Source organism: Cetorhinus maximus, unplaced genomic scaffold (genome assembly GCF_964194155.1).
Source record: "Cetorhinus maximus unplaced genomic scaffold, sCetMax3.hap1.1 HAP1_SCAFFOLD_1633, whole genome shotgun sequence".
Lineage (NCBI taxonomy): Eukaryota > Metazoa > Chordata > Chondrichthyes > Lamniformes > Cetorhinidae > Cetorhinus > Cetorhinus maximus.
In genome coordinates, this window is record NW_027597573.1 from 25,272 (window position 1) to 41,518 (window position 16,247).

The 16,247-nt window shown below is 42.3% G+C and overlaps 1 protein-coding gene across 3 annotated transcripts in view; it reads left to right on the forward strand.

The window, feature by feature from the left end:
• tm7sf3 (transmembrane 7 superfamily member 3) overlaps positions 1 to 16,247 on the forward strand; it is a 56,199-nt gene that overhangs the window by 23,971 nt on the left and 15,981 nt on the right. For all 3 annotated transcript variants that reach the window (XM_078536891.1, XM_078536889.1, XM_078536892.1), the window contains 4 exons: positions 4,578 to 4,725; positions 10,953 to 11,073; positions 14,398 to 14,566; positions 16,006 to 16,183. In XM_078536891.1, coding sequence (XP_078393017.1) covers positions 4,578 to 4,725; positions 10,953 to 11,073; positions 14,398 to 14,566; positions 16,006 to 16,183 — 616 coding nt within the window. The remainder of the gene's footprint in view (positions 1 to 4,577; positions 4,726 to 10,952; positions 11,074 to 14,397; positions 14,567 to 16,005; positions 16,184 to 16,247) is intronic.

The following is a 16,247-nucleotide window of genomic DNA, read 5'->3' on the forward strand; positions in this document are numbered from 1 at the left end:
TTCCTCGATCGTCCCCAGGTTCTCTTGACTCTGCTGCTGGATTAGGATTTTTGATGGGCCTCTACGTGCTAAGGTGGCGTTCTTGGGACGCTGAATAGTCGATTTTCTTCTCCGCCTCTCAACTTCCACATCTGCAATGGAGTTCTTCAACACCCCCCCCACCCCGCAACTGTTTTACCAGAGTCTTCAGTTTGGCTTTTTTTTTCCAAGTCGGACTATAAACCTACTTCACATTTTGATCTTCAGGAGATATCATGGGCCTTTGCTGCTGCCATGCTTGTGATTGATTAAGGAATAGGTTGAGACAGACATGTTTGAACAATAACTGTGTATTGTAGAATATAACTATTTACAGATGTACAAGACCAGTATGTCATCTCTGATCCAAGCCATGAGCTTTCTCCATCCAGACTACCACCAGTCTTGTGACTGCTGTTACAGACTGTGATGGGAGGAGTGCGCAATTAATTCTAGCCCCACTTCTCTACAGGCTGTAGTAATAGTTTAAATGTTTAATTTTCCCACAAAACTGGCCAGTTGTTTACCTTTTTTTTATGCTGGGAATAACAGTATCAAAGACTAAGCAGCTGCCTTTCAGTAAACAAAAAAATTGATTTTATCGGAAAACAAGCTACTTATTAAAAACAAGTTAAACTGGTTAACGTACAAGCTGTAGTTTAGAAGTGTAACGATTTGTGGAAGTTACACTTCTAAACTACAGTTTAAACTAGTTAATGTACAACTTGTTTTTTAGTAAGTAGTTTGTTTTCTGATCTATTTTTGTTTACTGAAAGAAAGCTGGTTAGTCTTTGATAGTCTTTTTAAAAAAAAAACAGCTATTCGAACCACCATACACTCTGGAACACAAACAGGACAAAACAAACATAGTCACCTGCAGAGGCTGGAGTACGCGAATGCTTTTTAAAAAGGATAAAGTTTGAAGCGATCTCAACTTTGTTGATCTAACAGAATTCTGATCTGGAAGTTCCTTCAGACAGATTTTTTGGTGAAACTGACCTTGGTGACTCTCTTGCTTATCACAACCTTTGAACTCTCAAAGTTATCCTGATGAGATGTTTCTGAGGAAAGTTTAACACAAATGTGGGGCAGGGAGAGAAGTCTTTTCTGGCAGCCTGCTTCTGAGGCATATCCATGCACACTCTGACTGAGAGTTTTAAAGACTAAGATGTTTAAAGAATACTTCTCCCAGTCCAGGTGTTTTTAACCAATCAAGAGTCTTTTTAAAAACAAAAAACTACTGCGGATGCTGGAAATCCAAAACAAAAACAGAATTACCTGGGAAAAACTCAGCAGGTCTGGCAGCATCGGCGGTGAAGAAGAGTTGACGTTTCGAGTCCTCATGACCCTTCAACAGAACTAAGTAAAAATAGGAGAGGGGTGAAATATAAGCTGGTTTAAGGTGGGGGGGCGGTGGTTGTAGGACAAGCAAGCAGTGATAGGAGCAGATAATCAAAAGATGTCACAGACAAAAGGATCAAAGAGGTGTTGAAGGTGGTGATATTATCTAAGAAAATGTGCTAATTAAGAATGGATGGCAGGACACTCAAGGTACAGCTCTAGTGGGGGTGGGGTGGAAAGACTGACAGGGCATTACAGGTATAGATTTAAAAATAATGGAAATAGGTGGGAAAAGAAAAATCTATATAAATTATTAGAAAAAACAAAAGGGAGGGGGAAGAAAAAGGGGGTGGGTGGACGAGGGAGTTCAAGATCTAAAGTTATTGAATTCAATATTCAGCCTGGAAGGCTGTAAAGTGCCTAGTCGGAAGATGAGGTGCTGTTCCTCCAGTTTGCGTTGGGCTTCACTGGAACAATGCAGCAGGCCACGGACAGACACGTGGGCATGAGAGCAGGGTGGAGTGTTAAAATGGCAAGCAACAGGGAGGTTTGGGTCTTTCTTGCGGACAGACCGCAGGTGTTCTGCAAAGCGGTCGCCCAGTTTACGTTTGGTGTCTCCAATGTAGAGGAGACCGCATTGGGAGCAACGAATGCAGTCTTTTTGGCCTGGCAATTATGGGTGGGCAATAAATGCTGGCCTAGCCAGTGATGCCCACATCCCATAATTGTGGGGGGAGGGGGGGGGTGGAAAGCAGGTCTTTCTTTAACTTAGATATCCAAAGTATTTCTTCCCTCTGGGTGTTCCCCCCTAATGTCTATCTTGACTCGTGGTTTCGTAAACAATGGCATATTCACAGCCCGAATTAATATAAAACTTTCAAAAATAACTCAGGAGGAAGAATGTTGAAAACTTAATGTCCTTCAAATTTTCCCAAAAATAGGTTCTTCACACAACTTTCACAAGATTTTTTTTTTTAGTTCATTTTATAGGGTGTGCGCATTGCTGGCTATACCAGCATTTATTGCCCATCCCTAATTGCCCTTGAGAAGGTGATGGTGAGCTTCCACCTTGAACCGCTGCAGTCCATGTGGTATAGGTACACCCACAGTACTGTTGGGGAGGGAGTTCCAGGATTTTGACCCAGTGACAGTGAAGGAACGGCGATATATTTCCAAGTCGGGATGGTGTGTGACTTGGAGGGGAACATCCAGGTGGTGGTGTTCCCATCTATCTGCTGCCCTTGTCTTTCTAGATGGTAGCAGTTGTGGGTTTGGAAGGTTCTGCCTGAGGAGCCTTGGTGAATTCCTGCAGTGCATCTTGTAGATGGTGCACACAGCAATGGTAATGCCATTGAATGTCAAGGCATGGTGGTTAGATTCTCGTTGGGGATGGTCATTGCCTGACACTTGTGTGGCGCGAATGTTACTTGCCACTTGTCAGCCCAAACCAGGATATTGTCCAGGTCTTGCTGCATTTGAACATGGACTGCTTCAGTATCTGAGGAGTCGCGAATGGTGCTGAACATTTTGCAATCATAAGCGAACGTCCCCACTTCTGACCTTATGATGGAGAGAAGGCCATTGAAGTAGCTGAAGATGGTTGGGCTGAGGACACTACCCTGAGGAACTCCTGCAGTGATGTCCTGGAGCTGAGATGACTGACCTCCAACAACCACAACCATCTTCCTTTTGTGCTAGGTATGACTCCAACCAGCGGAGAGTTTTCCTCCTGATTCCCATTGACTCCAGTTTTGCTCGGACCCCTTGATGCCCCACACAAGCAATACTGTTTCTTCAGTCTTATATTAACCCTTTTAACCCTGAACACCTTCAATGTTACATATACAAAGCTCTGTCTGAATCCAGTCCCATTGATGTTTTTTTTCACCCCCTCCCTGTACTTGGTAAATCTACACTGGCTTCTGATTCAGCAACGCCTCAAACCTTTTTTTTTAAAAAGGTCTCAACCTTGTTTTCAAATTCCCTTCCGCCCCGGGGAAGCACTGAATTGTCAGTTCGAACATGTTGCATCAGTTGGCAATTGTTTGAAACCTGTAAATGTCAGCCAGCGTTGAGATGTTCAATCTGCCAGCTCTGCTTCTGTATCTGTCACTATCGGGTGTTGAGTCACACCATTTGTGTCAGCCATGTAGTAACTTTAAAAACCTGACTTTCCCACAGGCAGGAATAAAAACCACAAACGTGCATTTCTATCGTGCTTTTCATAACCACTGACATCCCAAAGTGCTTTATAGCTAACGTAGTTTTATTTGAAGTATAGTCATTTGTAACGTGGGTAGTACGAATCACTAATTAGTCGTCTTGTGCAGAACATTTAACTTTGGTAAAGGCAAAAATATTTTGTAACTCCACCACCACCTCTTGATCAGTGACTGATTTGCTAATCTTGAACACGTTCATTCTATAAGTATATCTACTATTTTAAGACTTGCAAAGTTCTTTTTAACACCAGTTTGGTTCATGGCTGTTCTTGTGTCCAGCCAAGCCATGTTAATTTGATTGAAAGCTTAATTTTAAGGCAGAACAACTTTGCATGTGTGAAGCAGAAATTTTCTTGAATCAAATTGCACATTTTAAAAAAAGCTTTAGGTATTGTTAAAGGAAATAAATGAAGTGTGGATTTGTGCTTGAAGCTCTTGAACTCTTGTCAGATGTGTGTTGGCAGGACTAAAGTAGTTGACCTTTGGCCTCCCTGAGGTTGCTGGCCAATTAATTTATCAACCAGGTTTTCTGATTGTTACTTTTTTAAAAGTCAATTTAAATGGTATTAATTGTATTTAATGGTCTTTAACCAATTGGTCTAAAGTTAAAACGCTGGAAATACTCAGCAGGTTTGGTAGCATCTCTGGAAAGAGAAACCATTATTGTCTCGGGCTGGTGACCTTTCCTCAGTTCTGATGGAAGGTCATTGATTTGAAATGTTAACTGTTTCTCTCTCCTCAGATGCTGCCAAATCTGAATATTTCTGGTATTTTGTTTTTTGTTCTGCATTATTTTGGTATTAACAAACTGTTGGAAAATTGCTTTCAAACAATTTGGAGGAGGTATTTTCTTTACAATCATAGATAAAAGAATATGAACATTTCTCCTCCTGCTGTGGAGCCAGAAGTTTGGATAATTTCTTAACTTGTTCATCCGTTGAGGTTTTATGTTTTCCCTACTCCCAGTTATTGAAACTTTAATTTCCATGTTTTCAGATTCCCACAGGAAGAACGTCAACGATTGGTCAAGATCCGGGCTTGTTGCTAAGTCTAAAGCCAGAGGAAAATGCATCGATGTGGCACCTACGATCGCTGACTGAAAATGTCTCTGCAACGTCTGTCATTCTCCCATACAAAGCGAAAGGTTGGGCTGCCCCATTCTTCTGTAGAATGTTTTTGTATTTTAAATGAGTCATGGATCCCTCCCATCCCCATCCCTGTTACTTTTTATATTCTTGGCATGTGTTGGCTAATGAATTTTAATTCCCACAAACTAATCAGATTTTCTTTTACTTTTTTGTAAAGTTTACATTTTCTACAAAGTAGGCCAATCGGCCCTTCGAGCCTGCTCCGCCATTCATTATGATCATGGCTGATCATCCAACTCAATAGCCTGCTCTCGCTTTCTCCCCATATCCTTTGATCCCTTTCGCCCCAAGAGCTATATCTAACTCCTTCTTGAAAACTTACAATGTTTTGGCCTCAACTATATTTTGTGGTTCCACAGGCTCACCGTTCTCTGGGTGAAGAAATTTCTCCTCATCTCAGTCCTAAATGATCTACCCCATATCCTCAGACTATGACCCCTGGTTCTGGACTTCCCCCACCATCGGGAACATCCTTCCTGCATCTACCCTGTCTAGTCCGTTAGAATTTTACAGGTTTCTGAGATCCCCGCCTCATTCTTCTGAACTCCAGCGAATATAATCCTAACCGACTCAATCTCTCCTCATATGTCAGTCCTGCCATCCTAGGAATCAGTCTGGTAAACCTTCGCTGCACTCCCTCAGATAAGGAGACCAAAACTACACACAATATTCCAGGTGTGGTCTCACCAAGACCCTGTATAATTGCAGCAAGACATCCCTGCTCCTGTACTTGAATCCTCTGGCTATAAAGGCCAACATACCATTTGCTGCCTTTACCACCTGCTGCACCTGCATGCTTACCTTCAGTGACTGGTGTACGAGGACACCCAGGTCTCATTGCACATCCCCTCTCTCAATTTATAGCCATTCAGATAATCTGCCTTCCTGTTTTTGCTACCAAAATGGAGAACCTCACATTTATCCACATTATACTGCGTCTATATTTGCTGGTGTCTGTTTCTAAAGGTCTGAAATGGAGCTGTGAAGGAATCATTCTGTGCATTCAGATTTAAAATTAAAAATGACACAAGTTATTGAACAGTTCTGAGAATAAGTGCAATTCTCTCCATGACAATCATGCGGATCTTTGAAATAACTTGGCTTGAAAGTTGGCTGGCTTTAAAAAGAGACCAAGAAATTGGCACAATTTATAACCTGCTTCCTGAACACATTCAACAGTAAATGTAAGTTAATGTAAAAAAAGGTCCCAAAGTGCTCCAAGTGTAACCATCCAAATAATGGGTGCTAAATAAGGATGATAGTGATGCCAAAAAGCTTGGCTAAAGCATTAAGTTTTCAGAAGGATTTCAACAAAGGAGGTGTGAAGTTTAGGGAGAAATTTCCAAACCTGAAACCAGATTTTGGAGGCATAACCACCAATGGGGACAATGGGAATTGGGGGATAAACAAATGACCAGAGTTGGAGGAATGCAGAGTTCTTATAGTAAATTGTATGGCTTGAAAAGAAATGAGGATGGTGAGAAGCTGTTAATTTAAACAAAATTAGAATTTTAAATGCCATTGAGAGAGAGTGGGACCTAATATAGACATTGACCCAGTTAACTGGACTAGCCATATACTTTGGCTACAAAAATAGGTCAGAGGCTGAAAATGCTGTGGTGCATAACTCACCACCTGACTGAAAGCCAGTCCACATCTCCAAGGCACACATCAGGAGTGTGATGAAATACACTTGCCTGGATGAGTGCAGCTCCATGACACTCAAGAAGCTCGACACCATCCAGAACAAAGCTGCCTGCTTGGTTGGCACCCTATCCACCTCCTTCAACATTCACTCCCTCCACTGATGCACAGTAGCAGCGGTGTGTACCACATTCACTCCCTCTGCTGACGCACAGTAGCAGCAGTGTGTACCACCTATAAGATGCACTGCAGCAACTCATCAAGCCTCCTGCAACAACATCTTCCAACCTCATGACCTCTACTACCTAGAAGGACAAGGGCAACAGATGCATAGGAACACTGCCATCTGCATGTTCCCCTCCAAGCCACACATCACCCTGACTTGGAACTGTATCGCCATTCCTTCACTGTCGCTGGGTCACCATCTTGGAACTCCCTTCGTAACAGCACTTGAGTGCATCTATGCATGGACTGCAGTTCACCACCTGAAGGGCAATTGGGGAGGGGCAATAAATGCTGCCTAGCCAGTGATACCCACATCCCATGAAAAAATAAAAGACAACTGACCTTTGAATGAGCTAGTGAAGGATAAGAAGCTCACTATTAGAAAACTGGAATATTAGTCTGGAGGTGACCCCAGGTACAGTATAAGATGACTGAGGCTGCTGGGGTGGAGATGGATTGGAAGTAAATTATGTTGGTAGTTTAAGAGGATGAGGTCAAGCTGAGCACGGGTCAAATAGGACAATGAAGTTACAAGGAGTGTGGCTCCATCTGAGATTGTGGCTGGGGTATGGAGTTTGCAGTGCAGTCTAAAAGCCGTGTCTTTAGTCTTCCTGGCTGGCACCAAAGGAAATTGGTGCTTAGTCCAGGTTGAATGTTGGACAGATGATTGAGATGGTGTGATGGAACTGGCTGTAAGCATCCATGTGGGAGCTGAGTCTCAGCCTGTGGATAATGTTGCAAGGGCCAGTGGTTGGTTGATGGAGGGAGGGAGTGGAAAACAGATTCTGGGGAGGGAGTTGGAAATACTTGATATCTGTGTATGGTGAAGAGAAACCATTACCAGAGATGCTGGAAAGACTTTGCATTTAATAAAGCACCTTCCAGAATGCCAATATGTAGGCAACACAGTTTGTTTTGTAAATGGCAATATCCTGCAAACAATGCGATCTCTTTACGTGTTGAGGGGTAAATGATGGCCAAGAAACCACCATGAGCTCCATGTGCCTCTTTCATATAGTTGTGGGATCTTGCATTCAGTGGATCCTACATTCAGCCAAGAGCAAACAGGGTCTTGGTTTAACATCTCATCTGAAAGACACCTTTCCAACGGTGCAGCACTCCCTCTGAATCAGCCTGGATTTGCTCAAGTGTCAAATGGGGCTTGATCCCTGAACCTCTTGACTGAGGGGAAGAGTACTACAAACTCTGGCTAGGATTGTTATTGGTGAGAGTGCAACCAAGTGAGCTTGGTCCCACTGAGCTTGACGCTAGTGTTTGACCATATCAGAAGCTGCAGACCGATCTAAGAGGATGAGGAAGTGACCTTCACCATGATGAGTCTCAATGTCATTGATTTTGGGCCATATCTGTTTAGGCAGGGCAGGATAGAAATGGTGAGAAAGAGGAGCACCGATATTGGGTGGTTTGTGCAGACCAGAGTTGGGGTGAATTTTTGAGGGGGTGGATGGTGGTTTTAGCAAGGGGTCAGTATTTGAGGGAAAGTGTAGTAATCTGAGGTGTAAGATACCTTTTTAAGACAAATGTTGTAATGTAAGATCTTGATACCCAATAGCAGAGTAGCGTGAGCTACCTCGGGTTGGAGTCTGAAGAATTAAGACAGTTTTGAGTTGTGAGCACAAGTGTAGCTGCTGAGTTTGTTTTGTAAATAAATAGTGCGTTTCTTCTAAGAACAGTCTACTGACCTTCTCTGTCTTGGTACCAACTTGGTCACCCTGAAACAAGCATACATCCAGGATCCTTTAACCCCCACAAACCAGGGCACTGGATCCGACAGAGAGAGAGAGAGAGAGAGTTTACATCAGCATGGGGCTTGAGGGAAGTTGAATAATCAATCGTGTTCAAATGCTGTCAGGAGAGTGAGGTATTTCTCGTGCTGAAGGAGATTGGAGGTGGGCTTGGGGCTGGAGCAGGTGGCAAATCTTGATGATTGGATTGATGGGAAAGGGGCATGTGCAGCAGAGGTACCCCAAGCTGCTTCCAAGCAAAGCTTGGGTCAGCACTGTCCAAAGCTTCAACCAGTGATGTTGGGATGTATGTATACTGACACCCCAGATGTTTCTTTACATCCTCCTTTGCATAGAGTTGTTACTACTTCCTCTCAAATGAGGGAAATATTTGGTCAATTCATCATACACCCAAAAATCTAGGTCTTTGACCAGTTTTAAACCAGATCAATAGCAACTATATTCCCTCAACAAAATTTGTAGTACAGCTTGTTTACTTTTACCTGCAGCTAGTCTATGTAATAGATGTGCTGTTTTCCCAAGTGATTGCAAGAACAGGAGGAGGCCATTCAGCCCCTTGAGCCTGTTCCACTGACATTCAATGAGAGTCTGATCTGACCTAACTCCATAAACTTGCCTTGTCCCATATTGCTTGATGCTTTTGGCTAACAAAAATCTCGGTCACTCGCATTTCAATTGAGCATGACATTTGGCCCTTTCAGCCTACTCCACCATTCGATAACATGGCTGATCTGGTTGTGGCCTCACTCCACTTTTCCTGTCTCCCCCATAACCCTTGACTCCCTTGCCTAACAAAAATCTGTCTAACTCTGCCTTAAATTCAAAGACCCAACCTCCACTACTTCCTGGGAAGACAATTCCACACAACAATGGCCCATTGGGAGGAAAGATTTCTCCTCATTTCTGCCTTTTTAAAAAGGAGACCTCTTTGTCCCCTAGTTTTCAGTCTCACCCACAAGGGGAAACATCCTATCAAGACTCCTCAGGATCTTGTATGTTTCAATAAGATCACTTCTCATTCTTTAAACTCCAATGGGTATAGTCCTAACCTCTTTAGCATTTCTTCATAAGATGACCCCTTCATCTTGTGAACGTTCTCTGACCTTCTAAAGTGATTGTATGGAGACCAAAACTGTGTACACTATTCCAGATGTAATCTCAAGGCCCTGTACAGCTGTAGTAAAACTTCCCTACTTGTATATTACATTCCTCTTGCAATAAAAGAAATTTCTATTTGTCATCTTAATCACTTGCTGTACCTGCATACTAACTTTGTGATTCACGTACTAGGACACCCAGATCCCTCTACCACAGTTCTGCAATTTCTCTCCATTTTAAATAGTATGCTGCTTTTCTATTCATCCTGCCAATGTGGGCAAATTCACATTTACCCATGTTATACTCCATCTGCCAAATGTTTGTCCACTCACTTAACCTGTCTATATCCCTTTGCAGACTTTTTACCTCTTGATAACTTACTTTCCTACCTATTTTGGTGTCATTGGAAAATTTTAGCTACAATACATTCAGTCCCTTTCAAGTTATTGATATAGATTGTAAATAGTTAAGGGCCCAGCGCTGATTCCTGTGGCACTCCACTAGTTACGGCTTGCCAGTCTGAGAATGATTCGTTTATGCCGATGCTCTGCTCTGCTTCCTGTTAGCCAGCCAATCCTTTATCCATGCTCATATGTTACTCCCTACACCATGTGCCCTTATTTTATGCAGTAAATGTGGAAGGGAGTTCCAAACTTTACTGCCATTTGCGTAAGAAGTGTTTCCTAATCTTTCCTGCAAGGTCTGGCTTTAGACGCCCTAGTTTGGAGAAATAGGATCGTTATAGTCCCCTGTTTTGAATTGAGTTGTTCTCATGCATGTAGCTGCTGTAGAAATTTGACAGTTACAAAACCCAATCTACATTGTGTAAATTATTAAATTGCTTATTTGCTGATCTATTTAAACTGTTAAGTCTGACAAAATATAACTGCTCCCTGTCATGAATTGATGTAATCTTAATGCTAGATTTGCAATCTTATCAGGAGCCCTACATGTTTCAAGCCTCCGTTGGCAACCAGAATAGTCAATTTCAAACTGTAGAGGCTGAAAATCTGAGGTAAAATGAACATGTCCAGGCCTTGCACCTTTCTTTAAAAAAAAAATTAACAGCAGCATGGGGGACAATGTTCCCTGGTGCATTCGCCATGGCAATGCTTTGACCAATCGGCACCCTTTACTCATACAGTATAAATTGTTGCTCCCCCTCAAATTTGGCATTCTTGTCTGTCCTGATGATTGTAAGACAAAGCTCCAACATGCCTCTTTCAGCAATACTCTAGTTCTGTGCTACCAAGCAACCATTTTTACCCTGGCTTCTGAGTCAAAATTGTGGATTCAAGTCTCGCACTGCAGACTTGGGCCCACAATGCAGGCTCCTAAAACTTTACTAGGTTATTACTAACTGCCCCTACAATTTACTAGGTAAATCCAAGATTTCTCCCCACTATCTGATGGTGCTATTGTGTATTTAAGACAGATATGTCGGGAGACAACTCTTCCTACACTAACTTTCTTACAACTCGCCTTGGCAGATCCTGTACCAGGTGGATGCAGTCTGGAGTCTGACTTAACTGTTGATACGAACGTGTACTTGCAGTACAGCCCGTATGAAGTCACAATAAGTTTTCATCCAGCCAATGTTGGATATGCAAGGTACAGTTAGATGTAAGGTGCAGTATTCTGCATTCTGTGTTTTGTTTACCTTTGATCTAATGTTGCACTTTTGCAAAAGAGGCTTGCAAGTACATATTGCCTTTCATGACTTTGACCTCGAAAGCACTTCAATCAATCATGAACAGCAGCCAATTTGTGCACAGCAAGGCCCCACTATGGAACTGTGATAATGACTAGTTACAAAAACAGAAAATGCTGGAAAAACTCAGCAGGTCTAACATCTGTGGAGAGAAAAACAGTTAATGTTTTGAGTCCGTATGACTCTTCTTCATAATGACTAGTTAATTTGGTGATGTTTGGATAGTATACTAATCATAATTCTTCAAAATTATGTGGCATCTTTTGCGTCCCACCTGAGAGCAGATGGGGGTCTCTGTTTAACATCTCGTTTGAAAGATGGTACCTTTGACAGTATGGCACTTCCTGAGTACTGCACTGGAAAGGTCAACCTAGTTTTTATGTTGTACTCCAATCTCTGGGACTTGAAACCCACAATCTCCCTGTTAACCAGTGAGCTGTGGCTGACGCACTGTTTCTGGGTTCAAAATGTCTCTTTTAGAAACTGATTAAAACGGAGCGAAATCTTTCCATTGGTTTTTAAAATCAACTCCTCCCTGACCCCTTGAGCCTGCTAATGAAAAGGTTGTGATCTTGAATCTTGCTGAAAAGGGAGATATGCCATTGAAGCTTTTCATCTTGCACTCACCAGGGCAAATGCAAAAATGCCAAATTTCAAACAATCCAAACAATTTATACTACAGGGGAAAACGGGTGCTGATTGGTTGTTAAGTCGACTCTGGCCAAGGCATTGTCATGACACAAGTGTTGTCATGACAAAAGCAATGGGGGACTATAGGGTCCCGAAGCTCCCGGGTAATTCAAAAAAAAGGTGCAAGGCTTGAACATGTTCTTTTTGTTTGCAGAGAACAGGTCCCTGTGTATGAATTTGTCACTTCTAGCAAGTGTAAATGAGCCACATTACAAGCTCCACTAATTATCTTAAATTGGCTGTTAGTGTGCTCTGACTGAGCAAGTGCTGGCCAATCGCAAAATTGCATCTACCAGACATTTTGTTTTGGATTTTGCAAGCGCTGGCTGGTTTAGTTCGGTCTGTACTACGAACAGCCAAAGGAACACGCTGTTTGATTTGATCAGCCAATCACTGGGATATAACGGCCTATGTACCGGGCATCACACCGTCAACTGTTCATACAACTCTGCTTCTCAGCTGTGTGGTAGGCAGGATGTCTTTTTGGACTGATGACAGCATCCTATTAGTGGAAAATACCACTCGTGCCGCCACTGTATAGAAGCAGCTTGCTTAACCTGTTCAAATTTTGAGATACTTGCTATTCCAGGGTAATTTGATAGATTGGGCACTTTTCAGGTCTGAAAGTGGCGGGCTTTGGCCCATTTGCGAGTTTGTTCGTGTCTCTCTCAATGATCCGATCAGGATAGCTGAATTTGAACAATGGGTTAAGTGTTGTCCCTCCTGATGAGGGCAAGGTGTAAAGCTTCAGTGACGTGTCTGTCTTTTTCATCAATTCTGTACTGCCAAGAGAATCTGCTTCCAGAGGAGGAAACACCACCTGGACAGTGAGTGCAAATGAATATGTTGGTTTTTCTTTTTCTGGAGGGATACTCATCTTGATCTACAAACCAGGGGCTCCTAATTGTCAAGAATTTAAACTGATTTGAACACCAGGAAACAATTAGGGATTTAAAAAAAAAAAAATCTGGAAAACTTTCATAACTACCTTAATTATCAGAGTAGGTATAGCATTTGTGTTTATACATTGATGGAAATTTGGGTGACAGCAGGATTGGATCTGGAATGATTCATCTCTTGGGAATGTGTTTTTTCACTTTATTTTCAATGCTCCAATAACCCTGGAGGTGTGTCATTTCTTTAAAAGTAAAAAAAACTGTAGCACTAATGTTTTTGTCTACCTGTAGTCAGCACCCCTGGTGACTGTAGCTCAGTTTAAAGTCCTGCTTCTGATTGATTAAATTAGATTAAGACTCTTGGCTTGTTTTAACTAAATCTTGGTGTTGGCTTCATTCCTCCCCCCAACCTGTGGTTATCGAGGGGTTAAGCTAGATCTGATTTTAGCCGTGGTGGCTCTCCTGTTCTGGAATTGCCACTCTCAAACTGCAAAGGGCTTGCTTGTGGTGGTTTCTACAGTTGAATAGCCAGGTGAGGTTTGTACAAGGGGCAATGGATGTGTTGAGGCTGGTAGGGGTGGGCGTGAGGCAGTGGAAGGTCTGTGTAATGAAAAACATCAGTGTTGAGAATTCATCCCATGAATCCCTTTCATTGTCTGCAGCAGTCATCTGTGGACCAGACACTTGAGCACAAAATCCAAGCTGACACTGTGGTACTCGGCACGGTTGTAGGTGCTGCTTTCTTTCTGTTGTGTTTTGGATTGGATGTTAAACTGAGACTGAGTGCCCCCTTGGGTGACACTGTTGAAGAGCAGGGAGTTCTTCTTGGTGCCCTAAGAAATATTTATCCCTCAACCAACAATTTTTAAAATATAGCAATCTGGCCATTATCACATGGCTAATGTGAGATCTTGCTGGATGCTATTGGCTGCTGTATGTCCCACCTTGACAATATTTTACACTTCGGCAGTTGACTACATTGCTTTGGGACGCTGAGGATGCGAAAGGTTCTATATAAATGCAAGCCTGTCTTAATCCAACCTTTTTATTTGGGTTTACCCTTTGGGGGAAATCCCATCTTGTGCTGACCCTGAACTTGAAGATGAAGGAAACTGCTTCATTCTCCTGATTTGAGGAAGTCTTTGTTATCTGAAGATACACTGATCCTCTTCTACTGATTATTGGTGGAAACATACCAGCCGACTTGATGAATAGCACACTGCCGTGTAACTTTCACCACGGAATGTCACCAAAGTTACATACTGTCCGCAATAAACATTGCGTTAATTGCTATCGATTTCACAAACTGGTTTCCCTCTTTTCAATTCCCAAATTGTTTATAGAGATGAAAGAAAGATATTGTGGTCAAATCCTGTTATTCCCAAATAACTGACTTAATAGCTTAAATGAATACAGTACCACATCAACAGACACCTGCTGTGAACTGTGTACAATCATATGCAATTTGTGATAAAGATCTGGTGAATTATGGCTTGAATGTTGGCTGGAATGTATCCTTATTTAGCCTGAAAGTGTGTTTCCGATTGGTGATCCCTTTATTTAATGAGACAAAGTGGAAGCAGCTGTGTTTTTTGTTTTCTCCTTTGAACTAAAGGCAGGAAGTGTCTTTTGTTATAGGGGAATGGTTCCACCATTGTGTGACTCTGCTGCTGAAGTGCCCAGATCACGACTTCAATACGATGTCTATCAGTATTTTCTACCAGAGACTGACATGACTGAAAAGATCCTCTTTGCCTCTCTTCAGAAGATGGCTGAGGTACAACATGTGGAAGCAAATGGAGTAAAGGTATGAAAGTGTAACTTTTCCCTCCCCTCCCTTTTTTTGAGTGGTGAATGAATTTTTTTGTCACTCATGGCTGAAGATTTTGAGTGATTTCAAAAGAGTGCTTGGGTTATGACTGGCTTAACATTTAGAATTCTCTAGATGGAAAGTACACAAATATTAAATATTGATATTTATGAAGTTTGTGGTATATGCTGTACAGGTTTCTCCCAGCAATTTTGTAACCACAGGAATAATGACATACTGTAATTTAGTGTTGGATCACAGTTTGGAATATTGCCAAAACTGCCAGTGTAGAATTTATAACCGGAACAACCCATTCAGCCCAACAGGTTTATACTGGTGCTGTGTGCTCCAAGGTTTTTCCTCTAACCCTTGTTAAGATACCCTTCCATTCCTTTCTCTGCCATAATAACACTCCTGTTCCCCCTAGCCCACTCCTTGTGGGTGAAGCTTCTCCTGAATTCCTGATTGGATTAATTATGGCCTCTAGTTTTTACTCCCTAAGTGGGGAAAATCATTCTGGTGTCAAGCAGCAATGATCCAACGTTTCTGAATTACAGCTAATATTGTGACGGTCAACTGATTTGTCCTTGGACAGATTTGATTCTTGAGAGTTATTTGATATCAAACGAATATCTGTTCAATAAACGTTACAAAGCTTGCCTCTGTCTACCTGAACGTTGTCTTCCTACCTCCAACCCAACACACAACTTGGTGCCTATAATTCTGATTTAGTATGGAGCCACTCTTTCTCCAAATTTAGAGGAATGGAGTCACCATTGTCAGCGCTGGCATCCTGTGTCCTGCCTGAATTCAGCAGTTCTTGGGGCTGGGTGGGGGAAGAGGGAGGAAGATCAGTGTCACTTTGTTTCCTTTGGGACTGGGGGGTGGGGGGGTCGACAAGTCTGTCCCAAGACACTTGATGCTCACATCACATTGGGGAAAGCTTTTCTCCAGGCTGCTCGCTCCTGCACAGGTCATGAGAGAATGTCCGAATTTCTCCCACCCTGCCTCATGTCTCCTGACCCAAATCTGCCATCTTGCATCCACTTCATGACTTTTGAATGAAGTTCTCTTGTAAAACTAACTCGTGACTTCCCAGGACCTAAAGTCAAACTGTCTGATTTTTGTTTTGATCCACAAGTACTCCTGTTCCAGCCGAAAATAACTAATTAGTTGTGGAATTGGAGTTAGACTCTCGACCTCGGGTGTGCTACCAGCCCAGCCAAGCTGGTTTGTGGACTTTAGAATAAATGAGTGACTCGGGTAGTTAAATTAAGACAAATGATAGAATATATATCACAAATTGAGCTAGAAGTCTGCTTTACTCAACAGTTGGAAGCTGTTGTATTATCTTCATGATAGGAAGTGAGCTTGCTTGTGGTTGGAGACTGTGTGTACCATGACCTATTTTCACTGTTTATTTTCTGTTATTTCAGCTTTTTAGTCTGGGCGCACAAGATAAGGCTAGTGTAGCTGTATCCTCGATACCTGGCCAAGGGGTGATTTATAATATTATTGTTAAGGATCCAGAGATGAACACATCATCAGCTTATACCCCTGCCCATACATATGGCTGCAGCTTCACAGACAAGCTGGACAATTGCTACACTCGGGGTAAGTATCAAATTGTTCACTTGGCCAATGGCTTGAACAGCTTCCAACGCTTAATTGAATCTCT